This window comes from Podarcis vaucheri (assembly GCF_965113315.1).
Source record: "Podarcis vaucheri genome assembly, chromosome: 12".
NCBI classification, from domain to species: Eukaryota; Metazoa; Chordata; class Lepidosauria; order Squamata; family Lacertidae; genus Podarcis; species Podarcis vaucheri.
The window spans coordinates 61,917,878-61,931,041 of NC_138750.1; the positions used below are offsets into that span (position 1 = coordinate 61,917,878).

General features: G+C 47.9%; 1 protein-coding gene across 2 annotated transcripts in view; it reads left to right on the forward strand.

The window, feature by feature from the left end:
* Nucleotides 1–13,164, forward strand: part of MYO1G (myosin IG) — a 94,296-nt gene that overhangs the window by 52,103 nt on the left and 29,029 nt on the right. For both annotated transcript variants that reach the window (XM_082192208.1, XM_082192209.1), the window contains exons 19-20: nt 7,774–7,878; nt 8,964–9,077. In XM_082192208.1, coding sequence (XP_082048334.1) covers nt 7,774–7,878; nt 8,964–9,077 — 219 coding nt within the window. The remainder of the gene's footprint in view (nt 1–7,773; nt 7,879–8,963; nt 9,078–13,164) is intronic.

Below are 13,164 nucleotides of genomic sequence, written 5' to 3' on the forward strand. Positions count from 1 at the left end.
GGCGGTGTAAAAATAATAATTTATTATTATTATTATTATTATTATTATTATTATTATTATATTTTATTTTATTTTATTTTTCTCTAGTATTTGGTGCAAGAGCATCGTGATTGGAACAGGGAAAGCTAGCAAGAATCAGCTTAGGGAGGGACGCTCTAGATTTGTGGTTCCCAGGTTTTCCGGATCCATAAACTCTTTTCCCGATGCCCCTTACCCTACCATATAAAAGGCGTTATTGAGGTAGCCCACTTGGTAGAGCATACAAGACTTTTTATCTGAGGGCCACGAGTTCGAGTCCACGTTGGTTGAAGTTCCAGCGTTGCGTGGAGTTGGACCAGATGAGGCTTTTGGTACCTATGGGATGATTCCGCTCTGAATTAGGGGTATGTGTGACCCGCTAAGGAAGGTAATGACAAAGGAAAATTCAAAACAGGAGCAATTAATTGCACGTTTATTCAAAACCCAATTAGACCTCTTCAGTTTAATTCATTCAACAAAACTGATAGACTTGATCCAGGCATACCAGACTTTTCAAAGGCTGAGGGTCAGTTATACCTCCAGTATATACCCCCCTCGGATGCTGGTGGCGCTGTGGGTTAAACCACAGAGCCTAGGACTTGCCGATCAGAAGGTCGGCGGTTCAAATCCCCGCAATGGGGTGAGCTGTTACTCGGTCCCTGCTCCTGCCAACCTAGCAGTTTGAAAGCACGTCAAAGTGGAAGTAGATAAATAGGTACCGCTCTGGCGGGAAGGTAAATGGCGTTTCTGTGCGCTGCTCTGGTTTGCCAGAAGCGGCTTAGTCCTGCTGGCCACATGACCCGGAAGCTGAACGCCGGCTCCCTCGGCCAATAAAGCGAGATGAGCGCCGCAACCCCAGAGTCGTCCGTGACTGGACCTAATGGTCAGGGGTCCCTTTACCTTTTTATATAATCCCCTGATGCCCTCTTGCCTTTTAGTGGCTCCCCACCCCCGGCCAAAGTATTCCCGCTGACCACTTTGAGAGCCACCGCTCTAACTGATGGACTTTTTAAGTTTTGAAAAGATCAAGGCGAAGGGAGGAAAGGTGACACGAGGGAATCTGTAAAAGCAACAACAACCGAGACACCTCAAATGTGCAAAGAGGGTGAATACAGGGAAATTGTTTATTTATATCCCACGGACGGCGCAAGGCAGTAAACAACAGAACAGAGAGAGATGTGAAAGACTTTGCCATGAAACATTTATCAAAGCAATCCGTAGCAGGCTATAAAAAAACCCAGCAGCCGCCTGCCTAAATTGCTGGAACCGTAAAGGAGACATAGAGCATCATTTCACAACTTCCCGGCGTGTCTTTCATCCGCCTTCCTCCAAATCCTGATGGAGGAGAAGGAGGGAAGGTTGGCGGGTTTGTTTGCTGAGAATCTAAAACTGTTATCGGAGCTTCTTTAGCTTGTGCGGGGGGAGAGTAGAATCCACAGCTATTATTTTCTCAAAATGCTAGCGTGGATTCATTTAGACCAGAGAGGTTGACGGCCGTTAACTATATCAAGTGAGGACTCCCAACCCAAATAGCCATTTTTGTGCATGAAGCTCAGGTAATGGCTATCCTGGGTCACTTCCCTTTCGCTAGGGTTTCATCCTGACCTGTTTGCACAATTTTTTTCAGGGATTTGGTCTGATTTGTTTGCAGGGGAAGTTAGATAACACCATCCAGCTGGGATTCCTGCATTGCAGGGGAAACGGCCAGGTGACCCCGGTGTGTGTGTGTGTGCTTGCTTCAAACTACATTTTTTTAATTCTATGACCTGTTTAGGGACGCAGGTGGTGCTGTGGGTTAAACCACAGAGCCTAGGACTTGCCGATCAGAAGGTCGGCGGTTCAAATCCCCGCGACGGGGTGAGCTCCTGTTGCTTGGTCCCTGCTCCTGCCAACCTAGCAGTTCGAAAGCACACTAGTGCAAGTAGATAAATAGGTACCACTCTGGCGGGAAGGTAAATGGCGTTTCCGTGCGCTGCTCTGGTTCGCAAGAAGCAGCTTAGTCATGCTGGCCACATGACCCGGAAGCTGTACGCTGGCTCCCTCAGCCAATAAAGCGTGATAAGCACCGCAACCCCAGAGTCGGCCACGACTGGACCTAATGGTCAGGGGTCCCTTTACCTTTACCTTTACTATGACCTGTTTATGGAGCATTCGTCCCTATTGGTCTGTGGGGAGATTGACGTTGCCCCCAGCAATCATTAAACCCACACTTTCCAGTTTGTGTGTTGCTTTCCTCCGCAACTCCCATCTCCTGCAGGGGCGCAATTAGTGCCAGCACCGTCCGTTAAGACTTTGGGTGTAATCTTCGACACCTCCCTTTCCATGGAGGCACAGATTGCAGCTATAACAAAGGCAGCATTTTTTCATCTCCGCCAAGCTAAGCAGTTGGCTCCTTACCTCTCTTGCCCTGACCTAGCCACTGTGATCCACGCGACGGTCACCTCCAGACTTGATTATTGTAACTCAATCTATGTGGGGCTGCCCTTGAGACTGACCCAGAAACTCCAGCGGGTGCAGAATGCCGCAGCAAGACTCCTTACAGGGTCTTCGCCGCGGGATCACATTCACCCGGTGCTCTACCAGCTGCACTGGCTCCCGGTGGAGTACAGGATCAGGTTTAAGGTGCTGGTTTTAACCTTTAAAGCCCTATACGGCCCAGGACCCTCGTACCCACGGGACCGCCTCTCCTGGTATGTCCCACAGAGGACCTTACGGTCTTCAAATAAAAACACCTTGGAGATCCCGGACCACAGGGAGGTTAGGCTGGCCTCAACCAGAGCCAGGGCTTTTTCGGCCGTGGCCCCGATCTGGTGGAACGCTCTGTCCCAAGAGACTAGGGCCCTGCGGGACTTGACGTCTTTCCGTGTGGCCTTCAAGACAGAGCTGTTCCGCCAGGCCTTTGGCCAAGGCACAGTCTGACCCCCTCCTTCTGTAATCCTCATAGAACTCTAACCCAATGGTTGCCATTAATTTGACTCTGAATTGATTTTAGAATGAATTGACCCGGCTTCAGTGGGGAGGGCGGGATATAATTTATTTTATTCATTCATTCATTCATTCATTCATTCATTCATTCATTCATTTATTACAAATTTGTAGTGGGTTTCATGACCACTAATTCTGCAACCTGAATTCTGCTGTTGTGCAATTGAAATTCCACCCACAGCCCAGTCAGTAGCAGGGGCGTAGGAAGAGGGGTGGGGGTCTGCCCTGGGTGCCAAAATGGGGGGGGGGGACGGACAAAATGCCGTCTGAACTCGACGCTGCCTGTGTAGTGGAACTGAGCGGGGTTGAGTTGCATCGCGACACCGACGCGTCCCCTTCCCACTTCTGTGGCCGGGCGCATGCACAGTTGGCCAGACCCCGCTCTCCCTGCCCGTCCATGTCCCACCCTCGCTTGGGTGCTGTGTGTGTGTCTGTGTGGTCGCAGTCGAAGCTGTGCTGCTCACGGGGCAAGGCAGAGTCCTTCTGAAGGCGGCCCTGTTTAGGGAAGTGAAATATACTCAGAGTCGCAAAGTGATTTCATGCTCTTTATTCAGCTCATAGTGGTGAGGAGGAATGAATGAATGTCCCCTCAAAGTATCTGCTTTATATACATTATTTACACAATGGGCTGCACATGATTGGTTAATTCTGGAATTCTACTGTAAGCCAATCAGGTTGTGGATTCACTTATATCTGGAGCATGATTGGGTGGTTCCTGCCAACCAATCATACTGCTGCATTGTTCTAGGACCAATCAGACTGCTGCATTCTGACTCCTAATTGTTCTAGGACCAATCAGACTGCTGCAATTTGGATCCTATTGTTCTAGGACCAATCAGACTGCTGCAGTTTGGATCCTATTCAACTCAGTATATAACAGGAAGTTTTTAATGTCTGAGGCTGTATTATTTTTAATATTCGGTTGGAAGGCGCCCAGAGTGGCTGGGGTATAAATAATAAATATATTATTATTATTATTATTCGTCAATGGAGACATTTGGAAACCAAGGTACCACTGTACCACTTAGACTGTACTGTACCACTGTACAGTGGTACCTTAGGTTAAGTACATAATTTGTTCCGGAGGTCCGTACTTAACCTGAAACTGTTCTTAACCTGAAGCACCACTTTAGCTAAAGGGGCCTCCCGCTGCCGCCGCACCGCCGGAGCACGATTTCTGTTCTCATCCTGAAGCAAAGTTCTTAACCGGAAGCACTATTTCTGGGTTAGCGGAGTCTGTAACCTGAAGCGTATGTAAGCAGAGGTACCACTGTAATACTTTTTGGGGTGATAGAATGCAAATTTTGGTACGGTTCTTTAAAATAAAAATTAAAAACCCTCTCTCGGAATGCTATGGAAGCTGCCTGGACTTAGGAGCGAATGAACACGTGTTTGCCTAACATGGATCGATCCATCTGAAAACTGAAATGCAGGAACTGATGAGGAATTGCCAGCCAAATCTTCAGCCGGCAGAAGGACTCTCTTTTCGCGAGATGCAGCTGTATTCCCAAGCCCAAAGCTGGCTGGCGTGGAAGACTCTAGCTGCCCACGTGTTCCCCACTTGCCGCCTCGCTGTCACCTGCCTTTGTTTATCCCTTGAAACGGGATTCCTGAGTCATCCCAGGCCCGCTGAGTCAGCCCAAGCCCACACACCAGTCCGAGCAGATGAGTTTTCACCCACCGCTGAGTCCTGCTGCCTCGTGGGCTCTGGGTGGGGTGGTTTGGGGAGGCTGTGGAAAACCACCCTGATAAAGAAGACGGGTACATCTGTTCAGGGAGCTTGAAGATGCTGAGAGCAGAAAGCGCCATATGAGGAGGAACTTTTCTCACGCACCGTCTCCATGGCGACGTCTCCCCCAAAATCCTCTAAGTCGGGAGCAAGAGGCTGTGTGGGTGGCTGGCTGCCCCTGCAGACGTTTCCGGCACTCGCTAGCTGTGGAATCGTACTGCGTTAATAGATCAGCCTCCGCGCATGCGCACGCAGGCGAACGCCCAGTTTCTTACAGAGGGAGAATTGTTACCTTGGTTCAGCATCAAGAGATAAAGTGGCGGGGGGGGGGAGAGATGTTGCCATCCTCGGATGCCATTGTGGATCGAGGGCCCGACCCCCGCCATGTGAAATAAACACACAAGGACACGTGATATAAGGTTAATGGGCAAGAAAAGGCCACAACTTTATTGATTACAGCAGTGAAAAGGTATTGGCTTAGGCCAGGGGTCTGCAACCTTTAAGACAAAAAGAGCCACTTGGACCCGTTTCCGAAGGAAAAAAAAACTGGGAGCCGCAAAACTCGTCATTATAAAAATAACTTTTTTGTCACTTTTTTATTATTTCTTTGTTTGACCCCTCAGAATTACTTCTCCTCATAGAAATAAATGTTAAATTAACAAGTTACCTTTGTGTGTGTGTGTGTGTTCTTCACTCCCCTTCACAACAGTGGCCAGCGTACATGCCCCCTTTCAATGCAGTGACCAGCGTACATGTCCCTTACAATGTAGCAGGCGGGCGGGAAGGTGACGTCGGGACGGTGCGTGACTAACGCACGCACCGCCCCCATGCGACGTCACAGCCAGTACAGTGCCCGCCACAGTGAGGAGTGTCGGGGCGCACAATGCGCCTCCTCCCCTCGTCAGTATCCACCCCGGAGCCACGGCAAAGGTGTAAAAGAGCCACATGCGGCTCTGGAGCCGCGGGTTGCAGACCCCTGGCTTAGGCATTGGATGACTATAGGAGGTGGGTTTATTCAACAGTAGGTGGAGCCTGTTGATGCTCATCCAACTATAGGCTCACCCCCTGATGTCACCGAGGGTCGTGCTATGGCCTCCCGCCAAGCAGGCATCGGACAGAATACACGACCGCCAGATTCCTTTAACAGAATAACCCACGGGAGATAGCATAGGCGATGGCCACACCTAGCCCTTGACACACATGAATCCAATGCCTAACCTAGCCACCAATACCACAAAAGTTGTGACGATTGCTACGAGGTAGGCGAAAAAACCAAAAGGCCTAATGCCAAATGGAAAAATTCCTACCAGGCCCCCCAGACAACCGGGGTGACCAACCTAAGGTCCATAGCAAGGCCAAAAACCTATACCCTGAGCTAAATGGGAGTGGAGGGTGGGTGACTCGCTGCGGGACGACGACGACTGAGTTGGAGGCGGAGCTGGCCCCGCAGCATTAAGCTGGCAAACACGCCCCCCGGAGACACCTGGTTGGCTGCCTCCAGTGGGCGTGGGCGCCAGCCAGGTGAGGAGGGGCGGGGGCTGAGGCCCCCGGCCAGGAGGCAGAGCTCGGGCTCCCGCCCACAACCACGCCCCTCTCTTCCAGGGAGGAGAGTCCTTGTCAAAAGCAGCATTCTCCCAAAAGGCGGGGTTGAAAGGAAGGCCTTGTAATAAACAAAAAATCTGCCCTTGTTCCCTTATGGGGGACACAAGAGCCCTTATAGAGTCCTTTGTAGGTTCTCCATCGGTTGGAGAAAATGAAAGAGGCCAACCAGAGAATATTGAGAAGCAAAGCAGCTCGTAAGCCTGATCTTTATTGATCTGTTGCAACAGGGTGCTCCCCTCACACGCAGGAGAGAGGAGGAGGACCCAGAACCCAGGTGTGCCCGCCCTTATATAGACATATTAAATGGCCTTCCCTGGAGCTCAAGACCACCCCTCCATACATCATACATACATCACAGAAGGGGTGTAACCCAAGACCACCCCCCACAAACTTCGTTTGTTGTTGATGTTTAGTCGTTTCCAACTCTTTGTGACCCCCTGGACCAGAGCACGCCAGGCACTTCTGTCTTCCACTGTCTCCCGCAGTTTGGTCAGACTCATGCTGGTAGCTTCGAGAACCCTGTCCAACCATCTTGTCCTCCGTCATCCCCTTCTCCTTGCGCCCTCCATCTTTCCCAACATCAGGGTCTTTTCCAGGGAGTCTTCTCTTCTCATGAGGTGGCCAAAGTCTTGGAGCCTCAGCTTCAGGGTCTGTCCTTCCAGTGAGCACTCAGGGCTGATTTCCTTCAGAATGGAGAGGTTTGATCTTCTTGCAGTCCATGGGACTCTCCAGAGTCTCCTCCAGCACCAGAATTCCAAAGCATCCATTCTTCGGCGATCAGCCTTCTTGATGGTCCAGCTCTCACTTCCATACATCACTACTGGGGAAACCAGAGCTTTAACTATATGGACCTTTGTGAGCAAACCAGTGATTTTTTAGGGAGCAGGCTAGCAGGCAGGGCCCATGACTTACATCATAGGAGCCTACACAACACAAAATGCTGTTGCTGTATGTAGGTTTGGTTTTATTTGTATTTTATCTTATATTTTGGAAATGTACATCCAGGTTTTCCCCCCTTTAAATGATTTCAGGGAGTCAAAATGGTTTCAGGAACGTCTTCCTGTGCTACTCCATACATTTATGAAATAATACACACCTAAAAAATCTTATAACAGTGTAGCAGTGGGCACCCTGTTGCAACTGTTAATAAAGATCAGGCTTATAGCTGCTTTGCTTTTGTATATCCTGGTCTGGTCTCTGTTCATTTCCTGACAGGTTTGAGCCTTAAAAGGTACGCTCTCTCCGAAGGTCCAGTCTTCCAAAAGAAGCCGAACCCCTTGAAGGGACCCCTCAATATTCTTGTTTCATAATTATTATTTCCCCGCCCTCCAAATGGGAAAATAACAAAGGCCAGTAATAAAGGGGGGACACAATAATTTGTGCCCTTCTCTGCCCTACTCAGGCCACCCAGCTCACAATCTCTCTTTTAACTCTTCCAGGTGGTGGAAAACCCTACAATGGCCGGCCAGTTTGCCAAACGGGTGTCAGCCCTGAAGGAGAAGGTGCACTTCCGTTCCGTGCTGTTCTCGTGCCACGTCCGCAAGGTGAGCAGCTGGCAGAAGCAGAGGCTGCTCCTCTGTCGCTCCCTCCTGACTCAACACAGAGCATCGAATGCACCGCTGAGCTAAATTGGGTTGAGAGCAATTTCCTTTCAAATCTCAGAGCGTTTCATGCTGCTAATTCAGGTGTCTTGGGGACTTGGCAAAACCACCAGCTCTGTTTTCCCCTCCTGCCTTTCTGGCGGGTCAGTGATCCAGGTACCATAAGAAAACTGCAGAGATAGCGCTGGACAGTGCGCACCCCGGAAATGATCTCTTTCAGCTTCTGGAAGAAGGTACAGGGTTATAAAGACTAGGACCAGCCGCCTGAGAAACAGTTTCTATCCAAATGCAATTTTGGTTTTAAACGCAGTCTCTAAGGGACACGGGTGGCGCTGTGGGTTAAACCACAGAGCCTAGAACTTGCCGATCAGAAGGTCGGCGGTCCGAATCCCCATGACGGGGTGAGCTCCCGTTGCTTGGTCCCTGCTCCTGCCAACCTAGTAGTTCGAAAGCACGTCAAAGTGCAAGTAGATAAATAGGTACCGCTCCGGCGGGAAGGTAAACGACGATTCCATGCGCTGCTCTGGTCTCGCCAGAAGTGGCTTAGTTATGTTGGCCACATGACCCAGAAAAGCTGTCTGTGGACAAACGTGGGCTCCCTCGGCCAGTAAAGCGAGATGAGCGCCGTAACCCCAGAGTCGTCCGCGACTGGACCTAATGGTCAGGGATCCCTTTTTAAGGTGCTAAAGGTAAAGGTAAAGTGACCCCTGACCATTAGGTCCAGTCGCAGATGACTTTGGGGTTGCGGTGCTCCAGTGGCATAGCGTGGGGGGTGCAGGGGGGGCCGGCCGCACTGGGCGCAACATCTGGGGGTTAGGGTTAGAGGGCGCAAATCCACGAGTTAGGGGGCGCAAATCCACGGGTTATGGGGCGCAAATTACTTGCCTTGCCCTGGGTGCTGGCAACCCACGCTACGCCACTGCGGTGCTCATCTGGCTTTATTGGCCAAGGGAGCAGGAGTACGGCTTCTGGGTCATGTGGGTTCTCTTGCCCAGTGTATCGTTACTGATGATGTTCTCTCCTTGCAGATCAACCGCTGTAACAAGAGCACAGACAGAGCCATCCTCATCACAGACCAGCACCTATACAAGTTGGAACCAAGGAAACAGTACAAAGTGATGAAATCGATTCCTCTGAGCATGGTAAGAGCAATGGGCTCGGGGAGGTGGTGTGGTGAGCTGCTTTCGTGGTAGTTAAGGTGGTAATGTTTCACAAGGCTGCCGCTGTTTCTGCAAACATCTTCTGCAACATGCCATCGGCACAACTATAGCGGTGGGTTTTTATAAGATGCTCCAATCTGTTGGGATGCTGCTAAGGAATCGGGGGCAATTGGCAAGCCCCCAGCTGGCTCCAGCCCACTGGGCAACATGCCAGTTGAACTCCAGTCCTTGGTGCAGCATGAATCTGTGACCCAGAGCTTCAGAATCTGGGCACGCAACTCAGCAGAGTAAACGCACAACAGAAGTGGCAGGGAGAGGCTGTGTAAAGCATATTCACAAGCAGTTTATTCAGCGCACATTAGGACAAGAGGAAAAACATGTCTTCTCCCCTTTGCGTCCAAGCAAGCAGCATAAGCAAAAGCTATACACACAGACGGAAGTTCCCAGCAAGCTGACTTCCGGTTCGGCGCCAGCGCTAATGGCTGCTCCTTCTCCGAGCTCCGGAGAGAGGACGGCTCTGCGAGTTCGGGTCTGACCCGCTACGGCAAGCGGGGGACCCCTAAAATCACAGGAACGGAGCCTGTGAACAAGGAGATTCGGTGGGCACCTGAAGCGCCCCCCTTTACCGCAGAAAGAGCCTTTTTAAAGGCTCCGGAACGACAACGGGGAGCGCGGTGCTGAGAATCGCTACCCAGCCCGCAGGGTGAAGCCGCGTCGCCATTAGTGGAGAGCGCCGATTCCCTTCCTGAATAATCTGGACAAAAAAGACCCGTGAGTAAGATTGAACCTCTATTCGTGTCAAAACTACTTGAAATTAGGCTGAAAACGGGAAAGGCGAAAATTAAGGAAGTCTGCCTTCCCCCGACTGCATGACAATTAAAGCAACGAAAGTTACTGAGCTGCATCCATATGGGATATTGTCTTTAACTGCTTGAATCCGACATTTGGACTTTGACTATCCCCTCTAGCTTGCAGGGCAGAGGGGAGGAATAAGTGATTTTATAAGCTGCATGACCAACTTAAAGGAAAGGGAACTCTCTGCAGCCTTCAACCTGGCACAAACTGCTATTAAAACAAAGGAACACTGAACTGACTTTAGACTCCTGTGAAAGTAACAAAGTGGAAATCTCATTGCTTATTTGTTACAAAGTTTTGGGACTCTGTGGACACAATATATCAGGGAAGGCTGGGACTCTATCTATTGGGAAAGTGTTGCAAGATACATATAGAAGCCTCCCGATAAATCTGCTTTTTAAATACTCTTTGCCTTTGTTTGCGGACATTTTGATTTGCTCCCTCTAGAGGGTAAATTAAAAGTTGCTACGCTTTGGGACAGTGGAATTTTCCTTTAGGAGAAGGCTCTCGTGGGAAACGACCTTGGGATATGAGTGGCCCAGCAGACGAGATAAGCACGAGAGCCAAGACAAGGCAATATCAACAACAGCTACAGCAACACAAGAAAAGAGGCTCGATCTCAGGCATAACCCCTACAGTGACAACAGGACAAGAAAAAGGTACAGCAGTCTCCATGGATGCAGTGTCGCAAGCCCTTCTTAAGATAAACCAGTCTTTGGAGAATCTAACAAAGCAGACGGCAGAAAATACCAAGAAATTGACAGAGAATTCACAGAAATTGACAGATTTAACAACAAGACTTGACCTGAATACAGAATCTATAAACAGGCTTACGCAAGAAAATTCTGCCACACGTCAAATTGCGGAGGAAGCCAGAACTATTGCTGGAGAGACCCAGGAAAAATTAGAACCGATTGCCAGGAAGGTCTATGACCACGACGCAACTCTGGCATTGTGGGAACTACAAAGAAAAGAAAGGAATTTGAAACTACGATCAATTCCAGAGGACGAAGGAGACAATCTTACGGATTTTTTAACGAAAGAGTTTGCTGATTCCTGGGAAGATCTAGAGGAAGACGAATTTAAAATTACAACAGCATTTAGACTGGGCAGAAGACAGAACAGAAAGGCGCCGAGAGACTGTCTGATTACCTTGAGATCGAAGGAGGAAAGAGACAAAATTCTAAGACTGCACTTTGAAAAGGCCTTACAAATTGGGAACTCACCGATACAGATCTTTAAAGACATTCCTAAACATATTTTGGACTTGAGAGCTTCTTATAAGGATTTGGTCTACCTGTTGAAGAAGAACACCATTCTCTTCAGGTGGGAATTTCCACAGGGACTGTCTTTTGATTATAGGGGGAAGAAGGTGAAAATAAAGACGATACAGGATAAAGACAGGTTCCTGCAAAGAAATCAAGAAGATTTACAGAAAGGAACTGTAGACCCAATTGCTGAGCAAAAGAGTGTAATAGACATCCTGAACCTTTCGTTTGGACAGAATCTTCCACCACCAACAGAGGAGGAACAACAATTGGGAGCTGTTGGAGGAATACCAGAAAAATAACAAGATGGCCCTGCAATTCCTTAGCTGGAATTGTAATGGGATGAACAGTCCTTTGAAGAGACGACAAGTATTCCATATTTTGTACAGAGAACAACTGGACTTGATTTGCTTACAGGAAACCCATATAACTAGAGCACACAGGAGACTGCTTATGAATAAAAAATTGGGACAAGAATTTATTTCGTCGGACAAAGTGAAAAAAAGAGGAGTTGTGATTTATGTAAAAGAGAAGTGGGCTCCAAAAATGATGTTCAAAGATGAACAAGGAAGATATTTAGCGGTGGAGATTCAGGTACAAGGAGAAAAATTTTTGATAATTGGGATCTATGCACCAAATGAAGGTAAAGCAGAATTCTTCAAAAAACTCCATGAAACTTTGACGGATTATTTGGAATACAATATGATAATCATGGGAGATATGAATGGTGTAGTCTCTACAAACATGGACAAGACACAAAGACTGACACTTACTAAAGAAGGGAGACTCCCGAAGACTTTCTTCGAAATGACTGAAAATATGGACTTAATAGACATTTGGAGAACAAGGAACCCTCTTGAAAGAGAGGGAACCTTTTTCTCCCATGCAAAGATGACCTGGACCAGAATCGACCAAATATGGGTTACTAGTGGAATGGCTCCGAAGATTAAGAAGGTAGAAATCTGCCCAAAAACCTGTTCCGACCATAACGCCGTGAAGATGGAAATGAAATTTACAACAACTGGTCAGTTTAGATGGAGAATGAATGACACCCTATTTCGAGATAGAGAGATAGAGAGATAGAGAGATAGAGAGATAGAGAGATAGAGAGATCCACATGAAGGCCCAAAAAACTCTAAAGGACTATTTTGAAATCAATCTAAAGGGCGAGGTGGAAAAAAGAGTGATCTGGGACGCAAGTAAAGCTGTGATGCGAGGATTTTTGATTCAACAAAATTCAATAAAGAAGAGGAAACAGAATGAGAAAAAGGAAAAATTTTTGGAAAAGATAAAAGAAGGAGAGAAAAAACTAAGATCAAAACCAAAGTCCCAGGAGATTTTGAGGGAGATTAAGTTGTATCAAACACAATATATGGAATTGATGAACCAAGAGATAGAATGGAAAATAAAGCAAATGAAACAAAAGACATTTGAGTCGGCAGACAAATGTGGTAAACTTCTGGCATGGCAACTTAAGAAAAGACAGAAATTAAATACAGTCACAAGTCTAGAAGTGGATGGAAAAAATATATTTAAACCCAACGAGATAAGAAATTGTTTTGTGAGTTATTTTAAAAAACTTTATTCCCAAGGATTACAAAATGAAGAGGACATAGATAAATTCCTTAATAAATATGGATTACAAAAAATCTCTCATCATAGCAAGGTGGATCTAAACCAGAGAATAACAGAACAAGAGATAGAGGGTGCCATTCAGGACATGCAATTGGGCAAATCTCCAGGGCCAGACGGACTGACTTCCAGATATTATAAATCTTTAAAGGAATGGCTGATACAACCGTTAAAGGAAGTTTGTAACGAGATCTTAGAGGGAAAAAAGGCACCCGAATCGTGGAAAGAAGCATATATCTCACTCATACCAAAGACAGAGACTGAAAAGACTCAACTGAAGAACTACCGCCCAATTTCGTTACTGAATGTGGATT